General features: G+C 43.3%; 1 protein-coding gene across 1 annotated transcript in view; it reads left to right on the top strand.

The window, feature by feature from the left end:
- Positions 1 to 18765, top strand: part of LOC306912833 (phospholipid-transporting ATPase IB-like) — a gene marked incomplete at its 3' end in the record, with an annotated part of 45889 nt that extends 27124 nt beyond the window's left edge. The window contains exons 7-23 of the mRNA XM_079489288.1: positions 1198 to 1271; positions 3466 to 3535; positions 4560 to 4687; positions 6605 to 6716; positions 7240 to 7408; positions 7903 to 7926; positions 9627 to 9754; positions 10331 to 10408; positions 13116 to 13204; positions 13826 to 13870; positions 14681 to 14756; positions 15318 to 15515; positions 16375 to 16424; positions 16553 to 16622; positions 17239 to 17323; positions 18004 to 18143; positions 18700 to 18765. Coding sequence (XP_079345414.1) covers positions 1198 to 1271; positions 3466 to 3535; positions 4560 to 4687; positions 6605 to 6716; positions 7240 to 7408; positions 7903 to 7926; positions 9627 to 9754; positions 10331 to 10408; positions 13116 to 13204; positions 13826 to 13870; positions 14681 to 14756; positions 15318 to 15515; positions 16375 to 16424; positions 16553 to 16622; positions 17239 to 17323; positions 18004 to 18143; positions 18700 to 18765 — 1602 coding nt within the window. The remainder of the gene's footprint in view (positions 1 to 1197; positions 1272 to 3465; positions 3536 to 4559; positions 4688 to 6604; positions 6717 to 7239; positions 7409 to 7902; positions 7927 to 9626; positions 9755 to 10330; positions 10409 to 13115; positions 13205 to 13825; positions 13871 to 14680; positions 14757 to 15317; positions 15516 to 16374; positions 16425 to 16552; positions 16623 to 17238; positions 17324 to 18003; positions 18144 to 18699) is intronic.
- Between the last annotated feature and the right edge of the window lie 2388 nt (positions 18766 to 21153).

The raw sequence follows: 21153 nt of genomic DNA, 5'->3' as shown, positions 1-21153 counted from the left end.
ACAAAGCTACACAGCGTATTACTAGCTTTGTAACTTTGTACCTGAAGTTGAAACCAGCTCAACGTTTTGTAGCTGTTGTAGCTTTTGTAGCAGCTACAAATGTCGGATGTATCTTTGTTTATTTTCATGTCACTGGTCTGGCATCCATTGTAAATGAATGGTAGACTGTGTCTTTAGAGCTGTATGAACGCAGTGTGAACGCAGCATTACTGTCATGTTTACTGCTTCATGATGCCTAGGAAGTCACTTTATACTGCTATGTTCTTTCATCATGTTGCCCTATAGAGCGTCGCAGTCTTTCATGACGACGATGAAGAAAAACAACCAAAAAAGTGTTGTAACCTGCCGTTTTGTTCTACTTTCTAATTCTTTGTTTGGCCCGAAAAATTGTGTTTGTTGTCATGATTTGTCACGACAAGAGTTTTGCTTTGTCCGCAGCGTAAACGTCTTTAGATAAATACTTTCTGAAATGTCTATGAGGAAAATTAACGGAGAATCATTTCCTGGGCCCTGGTAGGGGGCGGGACTGCGACGCTCTATTGCGGTCTTCATGTCATTGACAGAGCCATTGTGCTTGTATTATATCCTTGACCTGTTCCAAAGTCTGAGGCTTTTCAGATTGTAGCAAGTCATTGCTCGTGACATGTACAACTTTGATATGGGTATATCTTTAGTTTTATGATCAATGCATTGACTGATCATTTATTGCTATACCGTTTCATGTTGGTCGCACACTTGGTAAATCCATTCATTTCGCAAAATGTGACAAGGGATGTGTGTTTCGGCGCCACTACGTTTGGTATAATAAGTTGCCGGAAATATTTGTATTTAACGGCCAATTGAGATTTTAATCAGCCAATGAATGGCTGTTATAGTCATATAGTTGAATGTTTTGCAATGCGAATATAGCATCTAACACATATGTACTCCTATATACTCAACAGCTCATATATTGAGTAGATGCATGTCATTTCACTTATGGCAAAATGCTAGCTTACAAACTTTTGGAGCTATGAACTTCTTCCTGTCACTTTCCCTACCTTGCACTCCCTTGGTCCCCAATTAATCCACTTTTCATTTTCAGTTTTTCTGTCTTTTCTTAACTCCCCTCCCTGTCTAACAACACCTGTTTTTCTTGTCATCTCCACCTTTTCTCTCTCTCCCCATGTTGTTGTAATGTCGCCCGCTGGCCACAAGGTGGCAGTAGGAGACATAGTGAAAGTGACTAATGGACAGCACCTTCCAGCTGACATGGTCATAGTGTCCTCCAGGTCAGCCTCCACTGTGTGTGTGTGTGTGTGTGTGTGTGTGTGTGTGTGTGTGTGTGTGTGTGTGTGTGTGTGTGTGTGTGTGTGTGTGTGTGTGTGTGTGTGTGTGTGTGTGTGTGTGTGTGTGTGTGTGTGTGTGTGTGTGTGTGTGTGTGTGTGTGTGTGTGTGTGTGTGTGTGTGTGTGTATTACTTAGCATGCTGCTTCTGTGTCTACACGCATGCATGTTTGTGTGTCTACACGCATGCATGTTTGTGTGTCTACACGCATGCATGTTTGTGTGTCTACACGCATGCATGTTTGTGTGTCTACACACATGCATGTTTGTGTGTCTACAAGCATGCATGTTTGTGTGTCTACAAGCATGCATGGTTGTGTCTACAAGCATGCATGGTTTGTGTCTACAAGCATGCAATGTTTGTGTGTCTACAAGCATGCATGTTTGTGTGTCTACACGCATGCATGTTTGTGTGTCTACAAGCATGCATGTTTGTGTGTCTACACGCATGCATGGTTGTGTGTCTACACGCATGCATGGTTGTGTGTCTACAAACATGCATGTTTGTGTGTCTACAAACATGCATGGTTGTGTGTCTACAAGCATGCATGGTTGTGTGTCTACAAGCATGCATGTTTGTGTGTCTACAAACATGCATGGTTGTGTGTCTACAAGCATGCATGTTTGTGTGTCTACAAACATGCATGTTTGTGTGTCTACACGCATGCACAGTTGTGCATGTGTCAGTCTTTGTGTTTCTGAATCTGGAGTATTGTCTATATTCCATTGTTTCCCATTCATCTGATGTGACGTTTTTAACACTCATAGTTTGTCCCAAACAACAATAGTTAGTGTGAGTTACTATAGATGTGTTCTGTCATTTTCACCTCACTGCCTTTTGGAGCACCTTGGAATGGATATCAATCAATAATCATGTCCAGAGTGTGTTTTCCACTTTGACAGCTGCCTCTTCCTCGATTTTGATTGGCTGACTTTGAAGCGTGGCGCTTCTCCCCAACATCAGTGTTGTTTTTGGCAGCAAATTTCTATTTTAGTTTTAGTCATAGTCTCTTGAATAGTTTTCACTTAGTTTTAGTCACATTGTAGTCACCTGGAATGTGTTAGTGTTAGTCTAGTTTTAGTCGACTAAATATCATACGATTTTGGTCGACTAAATCTACAGGTGATTCAGTCGACTAAAATGAATTTTGGCGGGCCTTGATGCCGTCGTAATGGCAGATTTTATACTTGAAAATAGCCGATCTACAAGCTCACAATGCGCCGCAGCGCGACGCGTTGTGAGCTTGTAGATCGGCTATTTTCAGCATGCAACTAATTGTAAAATGACTTATACTGGATCTCTTGTCCATTGGTCCCTTTCTAACATTTTAGTCTAGTTTTTATTTGTAGACGAAATTTGTCAGTATATTTAGTCTTAGTTTTAGTCATCATAGCTTAGTTTTCATGTAGTTTCCATTTAGTTTTTGTCAGTGGAAAAAGGTAGTCGACGAACATTTTTAGTCTTAGTTTTAGTCGACAAAAACAACACTGCCCAACATCTGAACTATTTTGTACTTGAGGCCCAAAAAATGCTGGATGTGGAGAACACTGAAACGCAACGAAGCGGCGCTGGGAACATACGTGCTCCTAGTGTGCCTTTCAGAAATGCGCGGCAGAAAGTTGCTGTTAGCTCTGTGAAAAAAACGCGTTCTTTGGACACAGCCCCTCAGACTAGTATAAAAGATACCCAAGAATCATCAGTGATGTCATCTGTTGTTCATTGACAAGGTTTCATGCCGTTTGTGGATAAGAGCCTGTGCTATTATGCCTAAATTGTAGAAGTCCTTGATTAACTAATAATAAATACAAGCTATGAGCTTGTAGATCTGCTATTTTTCAATAGCTAAATTATAACAATGTTTAAAACACCAAAAGGGGTTCCCGCCCAAAATGGGTTAATTGTACTTTTTTTCAAACTGTTATTAAATAATTACAGTTATAGACAGTTAATGCTAAAAGAGCAGCTAGCACTTGTGACAAAACTTTAAATGAAGCATTATTGTTGTTGGACTACAGGCTAAACAGTAAACACACGTCTATAGTATTTGTGGCGTCACTGTCCTACCCTTGGTATCTTTTATTCTAGGTCATAGTAAAAGTACTTTACTCTGTAATGAGGGTATTTGTGTTGTGTTCACAGTGAACCCCAGGCCATGTGTTACACAGAGACCTCCAACCTGGATGGAGAGACCAATCTGAAGATCAGACAGGTATGAACCTCTTTTTGAAGGGTCATGGAATCTCTGGTTTCATTTCCTCTCCACCCATGTCACCTTTTTTTGAAGGGTCATGAAATCTCTGGTTTCATTTCCTCTCCACCCATGTCACCTTTTTTTGAAGGGTCATGGAATCTCTGGTTTCATTTCCTCTCCACCCATGTCACATGTTCTTTTTTTCTTTTTCAACTTTGTTTTTATTTAGGGTTTACAGACATATATTCAAATAAACAAAAGCAAAAACGACGACAACAGCATAGTACGACAACAACATAGTACAAAGACAAACTTCACGACAACCACTTAGAGACACAGAAATCAGAACAAAGTAAAACATAAAACAAAACAAAACAGACAAGTCATATAAATAAAATTACAAAATAAAGAAAACTCAAATAGAACCTTTACTTGGGGGCACCTTTTTAACTTTTCCATTCCATTGCTCAATTATGTTTCACCTCTTGTCCTTAACATGTTCTTTTAATGAAATAGGCGTATGGCAGCAGTAGAGAGGGAGGGTGAGTGGCTGGAGGAACTATCCCTATTGTATCAATCAATCAATCAATCAATCAATCAATCAATCACACTTTATTAAAGACACAGTCAACATTTGGGATACCGACAAAAAGAGCAATTAAATGTCAACGAACGTACGTTTCACTAGTTGGACAAACCAGTCAAAATATGCCCAGGGATGTTATATTATGATTCAGAATAGTTTGACACATGATTGATATCAAGTAACTAAAAAAGAAAGCAATTTGGTTTGTTGGTCCCCTTTTAAGACAACCTTTTTTCAAATGTGTCTCATAGCTTAAACTCATATTGCGTGCACGGATTGCACGCGCACACATTCTCATATTGCAATGCACACTCTTACAGTCTTAAGTTCTTACCCATTTTTACTCTCAGTTAATTTAAGTGTGTGTGTGTGTGTGTGTGTGTGTGTGTGTGTGTGTGTGTGTGTGTGTGTGTGTGTGTGTGTGTGTGTGTGTGTGTGTGTGCGCGTGCGCGTCAGGGTCTCTCCCTCACGGCCGGTCTCCAGTCCTTGGAGGAATTGACAGCTGTGTCTGGAAGTCTGGAGTGTGAAGGACCCAACAGACACCTGTATGACTTCACTGGTACTCTACGCCTGGAAAACCTCAAGTAAGACTCACACATTAACCCATCTTAGGCCTGACGTCAAAATAATTAAAAAAAACGAATATATATTCAAAGATTTGTGCCGCATTTTCACGATTTTTCAAAAAATAGCAGACCTACAAGCTCGTAGCGCGCCACTCGGTGGCGCGCTACGAGCTTGTAGATCTGCTATTTTTCAATAGCTAAAGTATAACATAATGCTTAGTTAAAACACCAAAAGGGGTTCCCGCCCAGAATGGGTTAAGAATATCATTGCTATGCTGTGTGTATATTTTTGAATATATATTTTTTTAACTAAAATCTTTGCTTTTGGGGTCCCTGGAACAAAATATGTTGAGATGGGGCCAAACACATATACCTTTGGGGGTCCTTGACATGAAAACGTTTGAGAACCAAGTTTTTCAGAAAACATTTTATATTTTACCCCTTTTTTTTGTCAGCTCCCATACACATGGTAAGTTTATGTAAATGCTTGTACACACAGTTTTTGATTGATTGAAGTATTTATTAACAGATTGGAGAATTACCGTACATTTGAAATGAAATGAAATGATTACTATATTTACCCAGGGTATCTGGGCTAAGCTCAAGAACTTGTTTCCAGCCAGGCCCTGCTCATAGAACATTTCATCGTAGTGGTTCAATGCCTTGTTCAAGGGCACTTCAGCGGTGGTAATTTTAACGTGTCGGACCGCTGATTCGAACTGGCGACCTTCCGGTATCAAGACCGCTCAGCAATCCGTTCGGCCACCGCTGCCGAACGGATCAAGCACAACTCAATACAAAAACTGTTAACTGTGGACCACACCATAAAGCATTACACTTGTTTACAAGAGGGTCCACCATTTTCAATTCATCATAACATTTAGAAACGTACAAATATACACTTCTATATAGCCAAGAACAGGAAATCATCATAGAGGAGGTCAAAATAGGAGAAAAACATATACAGTGAGGGGAAAAAGGGGTGGGTGGGTAGCTTGCAAAGCCTAAACCCTCACGTACTGTACGGTCACGTTTTATTAAACCGTTTTTCCACCGGTGCCAGACTTGCCGTTGACAATGCGTTTACTTACTGATGACTCTTAAGTCCATGTGATTAACATTATTTGTTTAAAGTTAGAGCCATGGGCCAAACCTTGTTTGAAATCAACGTCACTTAGCGTTTCACTGTGGATGACTCATTATTGTGCTATTACACATTGTGTGTGTGTGTGTGTGTGTGTGTGTGTGTGTGTGTGTGTGTGTGTGTGTGTGTGTGTGTGTGTGTGTGTGTGTGTGTGTGTGTGTGTGTGTGTGTGTGTGTGTGTGTGTGTGTGTGTGTGTGTGTGTGTGTGTGTGTGTAGTATAACACACATTTATTACTGCAAATGCCCAAAAAACGGACGAGAGATTTCGCTGACGTGTTGACGTGTTGACGTCAGCCATATGCTTTGGATACAAAGCATATCCAAACATTTCACCCTAGCAGCTGCTCTTTTAACCCTTTCAATCTCGGAGAGCATCTGTGTCATTTTAGATGTTGTCAACATAATGTTTTCCGAAACCTCAAGTCTAATGCTTTATCTGATCCAGTGTCATGCATAACATTAAGCTGTTGCATTAAATGATCTTGAGCTTTATGGTAAAGAAACTTTATTTGAAAATATGATGTTACTTTTTAGACAGTTTTTGGTTTAGACTAGTCATTGGTTAGACCAGTCATTAGTCCTACTATCTCAAACCCTCACCCTAAACCTAACCTCCCACGGGGCAGCACACCTAAACCTAACCTTAACCCATGTCTAACCAATGACTAGTCTAAACTAAGTATGCACCCCCACCAAAACAGTTCATTTTTACTGTCTGGATTATAATGTGCCAGACCTTGTTCATTTACACCATATCTTTTTTACCCAAACCTAACTCTTCTCTCCCCAGCCCTGTTCCTGTTGGTCCCGACCAGGTGCTGCTGCGAGGAGCCCAGCTCAGGAACACACAATGGGTTGTAGGGATCATAGTCTACACTGGGCACGACTCCAAGCTGATGCAGGTAAAATAAACAAATGACATTGCATGGTTGCTTAAAGATCTGTTTGACTACTGGCCTGTGAAGCCTGATTTGTTTTGTACTTGGCTGATTGATTGAAATATTTATTAACAGTTTGCAGAATTACAGTACAATTCAAGCACAACTCAATACAAAGACTGTTAACTGTGAGTGGATGACCCAATAATAAAGCATTACACTTGTTTACAAGAGGGTCCACCTTGTTCAATTCATCATAACATTTAGAGACGTACAAATATACACTTCTATAAAGCCAAAGAGCAGAACGGGAATTCATCATAAAGGAGGTAAAAATAAAGAAACATATACAGTGAGGGGAAAAGGGGTTTTAGATTCAGATTTTACGGGGGCCATTTTCGAATTGCAGCCGTCCGTAGGTGCCCTTTAAGAGCGGATTTGAAGGAGTCAAGGGATTCGCATGTCAATGACTGTTGCTACTGTATACGTGCAGCCAAAGTACAAATCAGTAAGGATTGTCCCCCCCCTCCCCCCCACACACACACAGAACTCAACCAAGGCGCCCCTGAAACGGTCCAACGTGGAGCGAGTGACCAACGTCCAGATCCTGGTTCTGTTCTGCATCTTGCTGGTCATGGCTCTCATCAGCTCTGTTGGTGCTGCGATATGGAACCGCCAACACACCGAGGAGGCATGCTGGTACCTGTCCCGTGCTGGTGAGAACCCCACGCACACGCACACGCACGAGCACGCACACACGCACACACACACACACACACACACAGTGGGCCTAAGCACACTTTAGATTCCATGCGCGGACAGAAGAAGCTGTATTTTACGTCATTTCCGAGTTTTTAGACAGCTGGTGGATGGAAAAGAAGCTCCACCCCCGCGGCTGACTGCCGCGGAGGAGAGCGTTTCCGGGAATCTGTCCGTCGCGGCAGTCAGCCGCGGGGGTGGAGCTTCTTTTCCATCCACCAGCTGTCTAAAACTCCGGAAAGACGTTGTCAGTCAGCTTCCTTTGGCCGTGCCTGTCGGCTCAAATGTGCCCACGGTGACACACACACACACACACACACACACACACACACACACACACACACACACACACACACACACACACACACTTGGTATTGCTGTTCACATAATACATTGTGTTGGGTGATAAACTCATCTAACCTCTTATAAAACACTCTCTCCAATACTTTAGAAGACTGTGGAAAGACGGAAACAGGTCTGTAGTTTGTGAGTTTGTGTTTGTCTCCAGTCTTATATTGGTATCAGCTTTGCTATTTTCATCTTGTTGGGAAATATTGCTGTTTTCACCCTTTTTAGGAAATATTCCTGTTTTTAACGATTGGTTTTCAGATATACTGGTGGGTCTATGTTAGAGGTGTTGCCACATATTCTATAATACTTTGAACTAACCCATTTTGGGCGGGAACCCCTTTTGGTGTTTCAAGCATTCTGTTGTACTTTAGCTATTGAAAAATAGCAGATCTACAAGGCTCTAGCGCGCCACCGAGTAGCACGCTATGGGCTTATAGGTCTGACGCCTGCCCACTCTCTTGGTGGGCAGGCGTCAATGTCGCTCCTCGCCACTGAGCCATTGCTTTCCAGGAATTCAACAATGTGTTGCTCCAGTGTTTCTTTCTTTTTTACGATATTGTTTGGGCTTTTTGCCTTCATTGATAGATATAGTAGCAGATATAATAGTAGGTGGACAGGAAACGGGGAGAGAGACATTCTGTCAGGCTGGATTACCAGCCTAGGCGGACCGCTAGGCTGGCCCGGGCCCCAGTGTTTATTTTTTTTGTCAAATAGTTTTTTATTGAGAACAGATTATAAATTGTTGTAGATTAAACATTGTGATATGAATTACATTTTTATTTTATAGAAAACAAAAAATGAATACTAAAATGAAACCCATACTGCTCAGTGACACCGCATACTATAGAATAAAATAGTAATTTGAATTTGAAAAATGGAAAACATCTGAAAAGAAAATGTCGTACCATATCATATCAGTGGTATGATGGTATCCTGTCTATGAATTGTTTCTACTCAAGTAATGGACAAGGGGCAGCCAAACCTTATCAAATTGTCTCTCCCTGTTTCTCAGGAAATACCTTATTCTCTCAAGATGAAGCGTACTAGTCATTTCATTTAGCCAATGCTTAAATGCAGGAGCCTCCTCCTTTTTCCAGTGTGTCAAAATTAGTTTTTTTGCTGTAATCAGACCATATGAGAAGAGTTGTTTCTGTGCTCTCGTCAACCTAGGCATGGAGTCTGACAAACCCAGAATAATTAGTACAGGATCGGGGTCAATATGAATACTCAAAATATCAGAGAGTGTCTCAAATATCTTAATCCAATATCTTTGTGGGCCCCAGTGTTTCTAATTCGGCTGCGGAAGGCTCCTCACTCCCGGGTCCCGGTATAGCCTCCTTTGTGGCTGCCCTGGAGGTATAGGACTGGTGTCATGTCTTCAATCCATTATGATCATTCGTCCTCGAGTATTGTTCAAGAGTGGAAACTGTTGACAGGTCCTCTGTCACTGCCATTTTTGGAGACTTTTTTATTACACCCCAAGCTCGAGTGTTAAGTTATTCAAAAACAGGACACGAGCTCAGCACACCAACACTTGCTGCATGCGTCTGTGTGATTGTGATTCCACACTTGACTTATTCATAGTTGTGACTTGTAAGCTATCAGAATGTGTAAGTAACTGTGTGTGTGTGTGTGTGTGTGTGTGTGTGTGTGTGTGTGTGTGTGTGTGTGTGTGTGTGTGTGTGTGTGTGACTGTGTGTGTGTGTGTGTGTGTGTGACTGTGTGTGTGACTGTGTGTGTGTGTGTGTGTGTGTGTGTGTGTGTGTGTGTGTGTGACTGTGTGTGTGTGTGTGTGTGTGTGTGTGTCTGTGTGTGTGCACGTAGGTGACATCTCGGTAAACTTTGCGTACAACCTGCTGACATTCATCATCCTGTACAACAACCTGATTCCCATCAGCCTGCTGGTGACTCTGGAGGTGGTCAAGTTCACTCAGGCCCTCTTCATTAACTGGGTATGGTCAAGTTCACACAGGCCCTCTTCATTAACTGGGTATGGTCAAGTTCACACAGGCCCTCTTCATTAACTGGGTATGGTCAGCGTGTGTGTTGTTCCGATTCATTGTCCCATAGCTTCGTTTTATTGGCTTGACAGTAGTCAAGGGGCGACTGTGGCTCAAGAGGTAGAGCAGGTCGTCCAATGATCCATGGGTCGGCGGTTCGAATCCTGGCTCCTCCTGTCTACATGTCGAAGTGTCCTTGGGCAAGACACTGAACCCCAAATTGCTCCCGATGTGCTGGTTGGTACCTTGCATGGCTTCCGCTGCAATCGGTGTATGAATGTGTGTGTGAATGGGTGAATGTAATGCACAATCTATGTAAAGCGCCTTGGATAAAGGCGCTATATAAATGCACCATTTACCATTTTTACCATTTAGTTCTGAACCGGAAACGTACTGTAGGAGCCATTCAATCAAAGCTATGGGGAACTACTGTACATGTGCATGCTTTTGTGTTGGTTGTGTGTATGGCAGCACATATAAAATGTTGTCTTTGTGGTCTAATTTATCCTGTCTGGTGTTTTTGTTCAGGATACAGAGATGTATTATGCAGAGTCAGACACACCCGCCATGGCCCGGACGTCCAATCTCAACGAAGAACTGGGACAGGTGAGGACACGCCCCTCCCATTTTATTTTTTATTTTTTTGTCATCAAAGTTTTTTATTGATTTTACAATAAAGCATACGGTACACATGACTTACACAAAATAAAGAGACAAGAAAAACAAACAAAAAACAAAACACAACTAGCAGTCAAATAAAACCAACCCCAATGGACAACACCCCTCCACATTCTGTTGTTGACAATAGTGATTATATAATCTGTAATGTATTACCAATTACAAATTGTTAATGCAACCATCCTTTAATATACAAATAAAAGTAGTCCCATATTTCATGGAACTTTCCTTTGACATTGTTCCTCCTGGCAATTGAGTATTCGAAGGATGCAGTTTCAGTCATAAGTTGGGTCCAGTCTGTGATAAGCCCCTCCCATTGACTTATACGTGTCTGACATGTCAGTGACTCAATTAGAATGTAAAACTTTTTTTTTTTTTTTTTAATGTTTTCTTTTTGCGGCTTCCGCCTTTATTTTATATTTTTTATAGAGGGACAGACAGTAGGCTGACAGGAAATGGGGGGGTGACATGCAGTAAAGGCCGTCGGGATTGGGAGTCGAACCCGCGGCACACTGCCAGACTGGATTACCAGCCAAGGTGCCTGGACCATTGAGCCATGGCCCAGGCCAAGAATGTCAAACTTTCTAACTTACTACTAGGAAAACTGCCCTTTTTAGATCGGAGTTCCTAGTCAGGAGCTCGGGCAGGTTTTTTCAAACCCGTTGATCAGATCCACATCATCAACAGTAAAGATGACAAGATGTTATACGTCATACACAGATCAATTATCTTGTAAGGCCACTTGGCTGCAGGTGTCCGTGTTTTTCTCAGCTTGGTAGCTTGAGCAAACAGTCGGGTTATCTGTAATCTCATGTTCCCCACATCCAGCCATAAAACGAACACAGCATGAAAGCCTACAGTGTCGAAATAGGGATTTTTAAATCTATGTCAGGTTTCTAGCAACAGGACGCAAGTGCAGACGCTGGAAGCGAGACTTGGTGGTAAAAAGATGGAAGGCTAGACTGATCCGACAGGTGGACAGTTAAGTCCACAACTACTCCACACACTAGCAGGCGGAACGTCTAGACCACGTAGCAGCTTAGAACACAACTACTCCACACACTAGCAGGCGGAACGTCTAGACCATGTAGCAGCTTAGAACACACTACTCCACACACTAGCAGGCGGAACGTCTAGACCATGTAGCAGCTTAGAACACAACTACTCCACACACTAGCAGGCGGAACGTCTAGACCGGGTAGCAGCTTAGAACACAACTACTCCACACACTAGCAGGCGGAACGTCTAGACCGGGTAGCAGCTTAGAACACAACTACTCCACACACTAGCAGGCGGAACGTCTAGACCGTGTAGCAGCTTAGAACACAACTACTCCACACACTAGCAGGCGGAACGTCTAGACCGTGTAGCAGCTTAGAACACAACTCCTCCACACACTAGCAGGCGGAACGTCTAGACCGGGTAGCAGCTTAGAACACAACTACTCCACACACTAGCAGGCGGAACGTCTAGACCGGGTAGCAGCTTAGAACACAACTCCTCCACACACTAGCAGGCGGAACGTCTAGACCGGGTAGCAGCTTAGAACACAACTCCTCCACACACTAGCAGGCGGAACGTCTAGACCGGGTAGCAGCTTAGAACACAACTACTCCACACACTAGCAGGCGGAACGTCTAGACCGGGTAGCAGCTTAGAACACAACTCCTCCACACACTAGCAGGTGGAACGTCTAGACCGGGTAGCAGCTTAGAACACAACTCCTCCACACACTAGCAGGTGGAACGTCTAGACCGGGTAGCAGCTTAGAACACAACTACTCCACACACTAGCAGGCGGAACGTCTAGACCGGGTAGCAGCTTAGAACACAACTACTCCACACACTAGCAGGCGGAACGTCTAGACCGGGTAGCAGCTTAGAACACAACTACTCCACACACTAGCAGGCGGAACGTCTAGACCGGGTAGCAGCTTAGAACACAACTAACTCCACACACTAGCAGGTGGAACGTCTAGACCGGGTAGCAGCTTAGAACACAACTACTCCACACACTAGCAGGTGGAACGTCTAGACCATGTAGCAGCTTAGAACACAACCGGGGCAACTGGGGACTGAAGGGCACAGATTAAACACACAGGAGGTAATGAGGGACAGCTGGCAGAGGAAGGATTCAGGCAGGAATACACGTGTGAGAATCACCAGAGACCTCTGTTGGGCCTGAAGAGAAACACACAGGGGGAAACAGGTGACGACTAGTCAAGTAAACAGACTCAGAAAATGTTAGCTTAACCCGTCTGTGCTGGTGGCTGTGTGTGCCTATTGACTATTCAGGTTAGATTGAGCTTCAGAGATTAAAATAGGGTGCATTTTACATCCCAAAACTAGTTTATTTTGCTAGCTTTAGTTATAATAATCATTTCAGTTTTCTACATGAATATAGCCACATGAAATGAAATTGGAGTTAAATGCTGCAATTTGTAAAAATGGCAAAATATTACGTCGTTGAAGTGTCCCTGGGACTCATCTAAAAGACCATCCCTGCATCCCGGGACTCATTACATTGAAAACCTATTTACATCAACTGGAGCTTCCAATGGCCTTTAATTATCGCAGTGTCGACTGACTGTTTTTCCGGTCTCTCATTTCCTCTTCTGCTTCCTTATCTCGCCCAGGTGAAGTATCTCTTTTCCGACAAGACAGGAACTCTAACTTGTAATGTCATGCACTTCAAGAAGTGTACCATTGCTGGGATAACCTATGGGTGAGTCGCCTCTCTCTCGCTACCACGGTGTTCCTTGCAGAGTGACAGTAGATACTACACGCATAAGGCCTCACTCACACCTTTACATCTAGCATACAACATTGATGCATGCTAGATGTATACAAAGGGTTTGTTTACATCTTGCCCCAATGCATTTCCAATGGAAGTCACATGGTTTGACACAACATTTGTGTTGTACGGCTTTCGGCTGTGTTTCGACTGCCCCCCCACCCCCTCATACAACACAAATGTTGTGTCAAACCATGTGACTCCCATTGGAAATGCATTGTGAGCTTGCATCAGTCAATAAGTCTCATGCATCAGCCATACATCAATCTGTTGTGAAGGTGTGAGTCAGGCCTAAATCTTCTAACACGATGACAGATGTTCTAGCGACATGCTGCTAACAAGTCTTTGCACGTGCTGTATGTTTCACTTGATCGCTAACCGATCAACAAATACATGACTCATACTAACAGTAACTTGACCCTGATGATGATGATCAATTTTATTGATGGATCTATGAATTAATCTCTTTTCCCTCGCCTGCTTGTTTGATTGAACTAATCAACCCATCAACTGATCGATTCCTCTACGATACTACTTGATTTATCAATGCAGCCATTTCCCTGACCTCGACTGCGATCGCTCCATGGAGGACTTCAGGTCAGTAGTTGTACTAGTAGTTGTACTACTAGTAGTAGTAGTAGTAGTAGTAGTAGCAGCAGCAGCAGCAGCAGCAGCAGCAGCAGTAGTAGTAGTAGTAGTCTTTGTGCCATCATGAGTCATGACACATTGTTGAAATGTGATTGTAATATTATTATTAATTATCGATTTTACACCAAGATAACTCAAAACACTCAGTCCTGTCCATCTAGCAGTGGTGGAAAGTAACTAAGTACTTTTACTTAAGTACTGTACTTAAGTACAATTTTGAGGTATTTGTACTTTACTTGAGTATTTCCAATTTTCAGTACTTTTACTTCTACTCTACTACATCTAATACAAAACTTTAGCTACTAGTTACTTTGGAGATTTTAATTTTGATTAGAAAACATAGATTAACCACTTCAACCCTATACATTTCGGCCATTTGAAAATAGCAGATCTACAAGCGCACAATGCGTCGCGTTGCGACGCATTGTGAGCTTGTAGATCTGCTATTTTCAATAGATTTTGTACACATTTTGAACTTGTGAAATGGCCCACATTCTCCAACATGAGTACTTTAAATACATTTTGATGCCGATTCTTTTGTACTTTTACTCAAGTACATTTTCAATTCCGTACTTTTACTTGTAACAAAGTACTTCTAAATTGCAGTAATGGTACTTTTACTTAAGTAAAACAATGTAGTACTTTTTCCACCACTGCCATCTAGCCACATGTTATGGCTTTCAGTGGCTGATAGAAGAACAACTTTTGCACACTAGAATAATTCCCTCTTCTCTCTCTCTCTTGTGCTTCCCTTTGTAGCCACCTTCCGTCCAACAGCAATAACTCCACAGAGTTCGACGACCCCGCTCTCATCGAGAACATCGAGAAGGACCATGTAGGTGTCCGACAATGTTCTTCTGAGAGATTTCTCTATTTGAAGACAATGCCATGGCAGCCCAGAGAGCATAATGTGAAAATAAAATGGCTACTGTGAAATTGTGAATATGATCAATCAGTTCCATTAGAAACAACTTGTGGAAGTCCTATTGTTGGTGATAATGTAAATCAGTGGTTCCCATACTCTCTTTACCAGTGTACGCCCACTACAATTAGTTTCCAGTAACAGCACAAAATATTTTCCTGATAAATTTACCTTTTTTTTTTGCCCAACTTATTTTCTTGTGTTTGACTTTAACATTCAAAACTCCCTTAATTGACGGGTGGCTAACGTGTATTGCCATTTGGTTATGTTGAATATATATATATATATGGCATAAACAAGCTGTTTCAGATGCCTATGATAGTTTCCAGATTTAACTGGTTTAATGAATGTGGGATAAATTGTTCATAACTAATATCAGACAAAAAAAAGTATCCTTCCTTGCGTACTGCAAAAAAATGTAAATACTAAATAACCTCTCTCTCTGTCTCTCTCTCTCTCTCTCTCTCTGTCCAGCCTACATCTCCTCAGATCTGTGAGTTCCTCACCATGATGGCCGTGTGCCACACGGTGGTCCCAGAGAGACCAGAGAGAGAAGAGGACGGGATCATCTACCAGGCCTCCTCACCTGACGAAGGAGCACTCGTGAAAGGAGCCAAAGGACTGGGCTTTGTCTTCACCGCTAGGACCCCAGATAAAGTCATCATCGATGCTGTACGTGTGCGTGTGCGTGTGTGTGTGTGGGGTGGGGGGTGGGGGAGGGGGGTAGTGTGCATGAGATAAGCAAACAGTCTCACGTAGCCAGATATCCACAATCTCCGAATGCTAGAGTCCAGAACCAAACCTCCTGAAAGCCGTGAAAGGAAGGAAGCTGTCATTTCCGTCCTCAAAAATACATTTTAAAATGTTTAAAACATATTTTTTAATTCCCATTTCTGATAAGCAGCAAGCAAAAATATCCTTATTTGACTAAATTTACAGCAGGACAAAATGTATGCGACTGCAAAGACCAAGTTGGGGAAGTGGGGAGGGGGCGGGATGTCCGCTTTACTCCTAGATTCCTTTACATACACAGACTGTATGATGGAATCATTTGAAAATTGTGCGAGTCAATAGTCTGGCTCGAGAGACTAGGCAAAACGTTTACGTTTGTTTTATCTGCATGCTCAGAGAGAGCATATAAATTTTATCCCACGATTTTGTAATCCATTTTTCACCCATGTCAATTATCTAATGTGATGCTGGGCTCTACACACCCTCCACCAACCTAGTCCCCATATATGGGGGACATGGGGAGAGCAACGGACTTGAAACTCATGCTTCCTTCATGCCTGAGTGTCCAAGTTGATCCTTTACACCTGACAGGGGGGAGTTTCCCTGGTTGGACGTAGCGCGTGGAAGGAACACGTTATTCCAACCAGTTCCTTTCCCCTCCATCAGGCGCCCCGGCTGGCCAGGGGGAGGCAGTTTAGAGACCAGGATTACTGCATGTTTTTTGTGAGGGTACCTACCCTAGGGGACACGGGGAGTATGTGTTTTCTTATATAATACTAGACATCTCACTGTGTTTCAGAGAGGAAAAGAGAATACCTATGAGCTACTGAACGTGCTGGAGTTTTCCAGGTAACATTGCAACACGTGTGCATAACCATTATCTCCATGTCCAGACTTGGGCCAGAATACTGTGATGTCAGTCCGATGCATTTGCAAACAGACTCTTGTTTCACGCTGTTACTCGATTTCTTCCACAGCAATCGCAAGCGCATGTCCGTTGTGGTCAGGACTCCCGATGGGAAGCTTCGTCTGTACTGTAAAGGAGCTGTAAGTTTGTCCCATAATATTTTAAAGTCACCCAGATGCATAAGCTATATTGTATTAAAATACACTACCATACAGATTTGACAAAATGTGACCAGGTCTAGCAAAATGGTCCTCATCTCGCCTATAATGAAAAGGCAGAAAATCTAAAATAAACTTGTTTTTCTTTTGTGATTTTCGTTTTTTTTCATATTAACACAGCTTGAATGTTGAAGAAGGTTTTAAACAGATTATTGATTTGGGCAAATTAAATGTATACATTTATAAGTCAAAGTAGGCTAGCCAGCTCTAGGTGTTGAAATGTTGTGAACATTCAAAGGGGATTTTCTCAGCTTTGGGTAAAACGGCACAATCATTTTAAAATGGTCATATCTCCTTCAAATATTTTCATTGAATGATACATCATATGAAAGCTTACATTCTGTACTTTAATAATCTGTAAAAAAAGGAAAAATTACTCTGGTCGAGATGAGGGCCTATTTGCCAGACCCGGTCACGAATAACTTTGGAATCGCTAAAGGAAAAGGTTACATTGTACAGCTTTAATGCAAAATGGCTTCTACTCACATTTGAAGAGTGACATGTTGTTAACGGTGATTTATTTGTTTATTTCTTCTAGGATAATGTGATTTTTGAGCGCCTGACTGAGGCATCCGAATACAAAGATCTAACTATTACTCATCTAGAGATGTTTGCTACTGAAGGTAGGAAGCAAAGGAGGAACTGAAGCCATTATATGATGTTTGATTATATGCATTATCTCCATATACAGTATTATTTTTGTTATGGTGCTGATGTTCCTTTTGCATAAAACTGAGCAGTCTTTTGGTTTGCCTTATGTAGAAAAAAAATGTATTCTTGTTGTCCATATCATTATATGCAGACAAACAGGGATGTTTTCTCTACCAACCAATATGGATTCATTTGTATCTATCATAAATATAGTTTTTTAATAGTGATGCACCGAATATTCGGCCGCAGAAAATATTCGGCAGAAAATGGGTAAAAATGCATTTTCGGCCTATTCGGTTTCGGCCCGAATAGGCAGAAAATATATCACCGAATAGTGTATGCAATTAATGCATTCAAACGAGCTGGAAGAGCTGGAAAAAATGTTTTATGGACCCATACTAGTGATTTATTATTTAAGTTAAGTTTTGCTATAACCATTTATTTTGCCATAAATCAGGTAGCTTTAAGGTACGGCCATGACCGCAATGGTAGGAAAAAATATGTATAATATTAATCATATTCGGTATTCGGTTTCGGCCAATAATTTCTCTTTCGGTGCATCCCTAGAGGATTATATCTATCACCAATAAACAGAAATATGCACATCATATGCACACCTTTAACTATTTTAAATGTCTCTCCATCCAATCAGGACTGAGGACCCTGTGTTTTGCCTACGTGGACCTGGAGGAAGGAGCCTATCAGGAGTGGCTGAAGGAATACACACGAATCAGCACCGTGCTCAAAGACCGAGCCCAGAAACTAGAGGAGTGCTACGAACTGATAGAAAAGGTACGTTACGTCCTCTCTCCATGTGTCCTCTCTCCTCCTCTCTCCATGTGTCCTCTCTCTCCTTTGCTCTCTCTTTCTCTCAATTCTATTCTATTCAAAAGGCTTCGTTGGCATGAGAAAACATACGTTTACATTGCCAAAGCAAAAAGTGGAATCCAAAATATCTAATAGATCAATTTATAATATGTACCGAGGTCACTCGATGCAGGGATACACACAACGATTAGTAGTCTTCAACCCATTTTGACCTGAGATCAGATTCTAAAAATGTCTTCTACATCCTGACAGTTTTCTGAAAAAGCTATATATGTTTCTATGTCAGTGGTTCTTCGATTTTTCAAAAATAGCAGACCTACCAGCTCGTAGCGCGCCACTCGGTGGCGCGCTATGAGCTTGTAGATCTGCTATTTTTCACTAGCTAAAGCATAACATAATGGTAACACCAAAAGGGGTTCCTGCCCAAAATGGGTCTCTCTCTCTTTCTCCTTTGCTGTCAGTCTCTCTTCCTTTGTTCATTTGTCTGTGCCTATATCTCATTTTTCTTTCTGTCCCTCAGTCTCTACACTACACATGTTTACCAGCAGGTGGCACAGTGGCTCCACAGATCTCTTCATCTCAGTAATCCCAACTGTTGTTCATCAACTATCCATCAAGTCCTTCTATGACAACCCACTGCCAGAAGCCATGTCACCTTCAGGGTGTGTGTGTGTGTGTTTTGCCTTTAGGTGAGACCAGACTAGAGTGAGACCACACAGAGAGACGGTGCAGCTCCGTGGCACATTGACTGATTGGTGTGGAATTCTTCCGTTGTTTGGTCAGGCAGGTTGCAACAGTGAGGGGGAAAAGAAATGAATGGATGAGTGGAGCAGAGCAGAGAGAGAATTAAGATGAGAGCTAGCTTTGAACCCCTAAACTCTGTAACTTCACAGAAAACTCATCACAAGTAAGGATTGTTGAGGCGCGGGAGAATGAAGTTCAGAGATGAACAGTTGAATCCAGACATGTGTTCTGAGGAAAATATGTGATAGGATTGATTTGTGGTGAATGATCTAAAGCTATGTGGGATTTGCACTATTAACGTTTTTAGCAGTTCAGGAATAGGGGATTAAAGGTGGCCTTACACTAGCCGATAATCGGGCATTTATGACCGCTCAAAGCGCGATCGGGTTCGGCCCGATCAACATCAAGAATGTTTGATATTTGCTCTGCCCCGCTCCGATTATCCTGTAGTGTAGTGTGTGGTGCTATCAGATTTCAGATTGAAAAAAATCGGCTAGTGTAAGGCCACCTTAAGTGTTGATGTTGTCTTCTATTGACAGAAAATACAAATGGAATAAAAGACGGTAACACTCTCAGAGGACAGCGGACAAGCTGCTCGCTAGGAGAGAACAAGTCAAACCGAGGGGTTTAAGGAGAGAGTATAGGTGAGAAAATTGGGAGAAGAGAAAAAAGAGAGAGGAGAAGCAGGGGTGGGTCGGGGGCGGGGGGGGGGGGGGGGGGGTGCTTAGACTGGAAGACCACAAGGCTAATTACCTGCACCCGCCTGCCAAGAGCCCTATAAAAGTGGAGTCAACAACACAGCAGTGTTACGTCTCTGTGTGCGTTTGGCCCGGTGTGTATCTGTGTGTGTATCTGTGTGTGTATCTGTGTGTGTATCTGTGTGTGTATCTGTGCGTCTAATGAGGGTACATGTGTGTTTTAAATGCTGAACAAATTAAAGCCCAGGAGGGAAAATGTAAACCTGGGCTGCTTCTTGGCGCGCAGACAAAGAAGCGGCACAGAGGGGTGTATATACTGTACCGTACAGTACCGTACTAGTGAGCTGGACTCCACATCACTGCCGGCAGCCATCTTCTCCCCCACATGAGCAGCCATCTTCTCCCCCACACGAGAGCAACCATCTTCTCCTCCACATGAGAGCAACCATCTTCTCCCCAACACGAGCAACCCTCTTCTCCCCCACACGAGCAACCATCTTCTCCCCCACACGCCCCACACGAGCAACCCTCTTCTCCCCCACACGAGCAGCCATCTTCTCCCCCACACGAGCAGCCATCTTCTCCCCCACACGAGCAACCATCTTCTCCCCCACATGAGCAACCATCTTCTCCCCCACACAAGCAACCATCTTCTCCCCCACATGAGCGACCATCTTCTCCCCCACATGAGCAACCATCTTCTCCCCCACATGAGCAACCATCTTCTCCCCCACATGAGCGACCATCTTCTCCCCCACATGAGCAACCATCTTCTCCCCCCACACGAGCAGCCATCTTCTCCCCCACACGAGCAGCCATCTTCTCCCCCACATGAGCAACCATCTTCTCCCCCCACACGAGCAGCCATCTTCTCCCCCACACGAGCAGCCATCTTCTCCCCCACATGAGCAACCATCTTCTCCCCCACATGAGCAACCATCTTCTCCCCCCACACGAGCAACCATCTTCTCCCCCACACGAGCAGCCATCTTCTCCCCCACATGAGCAACCATCTTCTCCCCCCACACGAGCAGCCATCTTCTCCCCCACACGAGCAGCCATCTTCTCCCCCACATGAGCAACCATCTTCTCCCCCACATGAGCAACCATCTTCTCCCCCCACACGAACAACCATCTTCTCCCCCACACGAGCAACCGTCTTCTCCCCCACACGAGCAACCATCTTCTCCCCCACACGAGCAACCATCTTCTCCCCAACATGAGAGCAACCATCTTCTCCCCCCACATGAGCAACCGTCTTCTCCCCCACACGAGCAACCATCTTCTCCCCCACACGAGCAGCCATCTTCTCCCCCCACACGAGCAACCATCTTCTCCCCCACACGAGAGCAACCATCTTCTCCCCCACACGAGCAGCCATCTTCTCCCCCACACGAGCAACCATCTTCTCCCCCACACGAGCAACCATCTTCTCCCCCACATGAGCAACCATCTTCTCCCCCACATGAGCAACCATCTTCTCTCCCACATGAGCAACCATCTTCTCCCCCCACACGAGCAACCATCTTCTC

The sequence above is a fragment of the Electrona antarctica genome, assembly GCF_951216825.1.
Source record: "Electrona antarctica genome assembly, chromosome: 20".
In the NCBI taxonomy this organism is placed as follows: Eukaryota; Metazoa; Chordata; class Actinopteri; order Myctophiformes; family Myctophidae; genus Electrona; species Electrona antarctica.
This window is presented reverse-complemented; position numbering and strand designations above follow the sequence as displayed.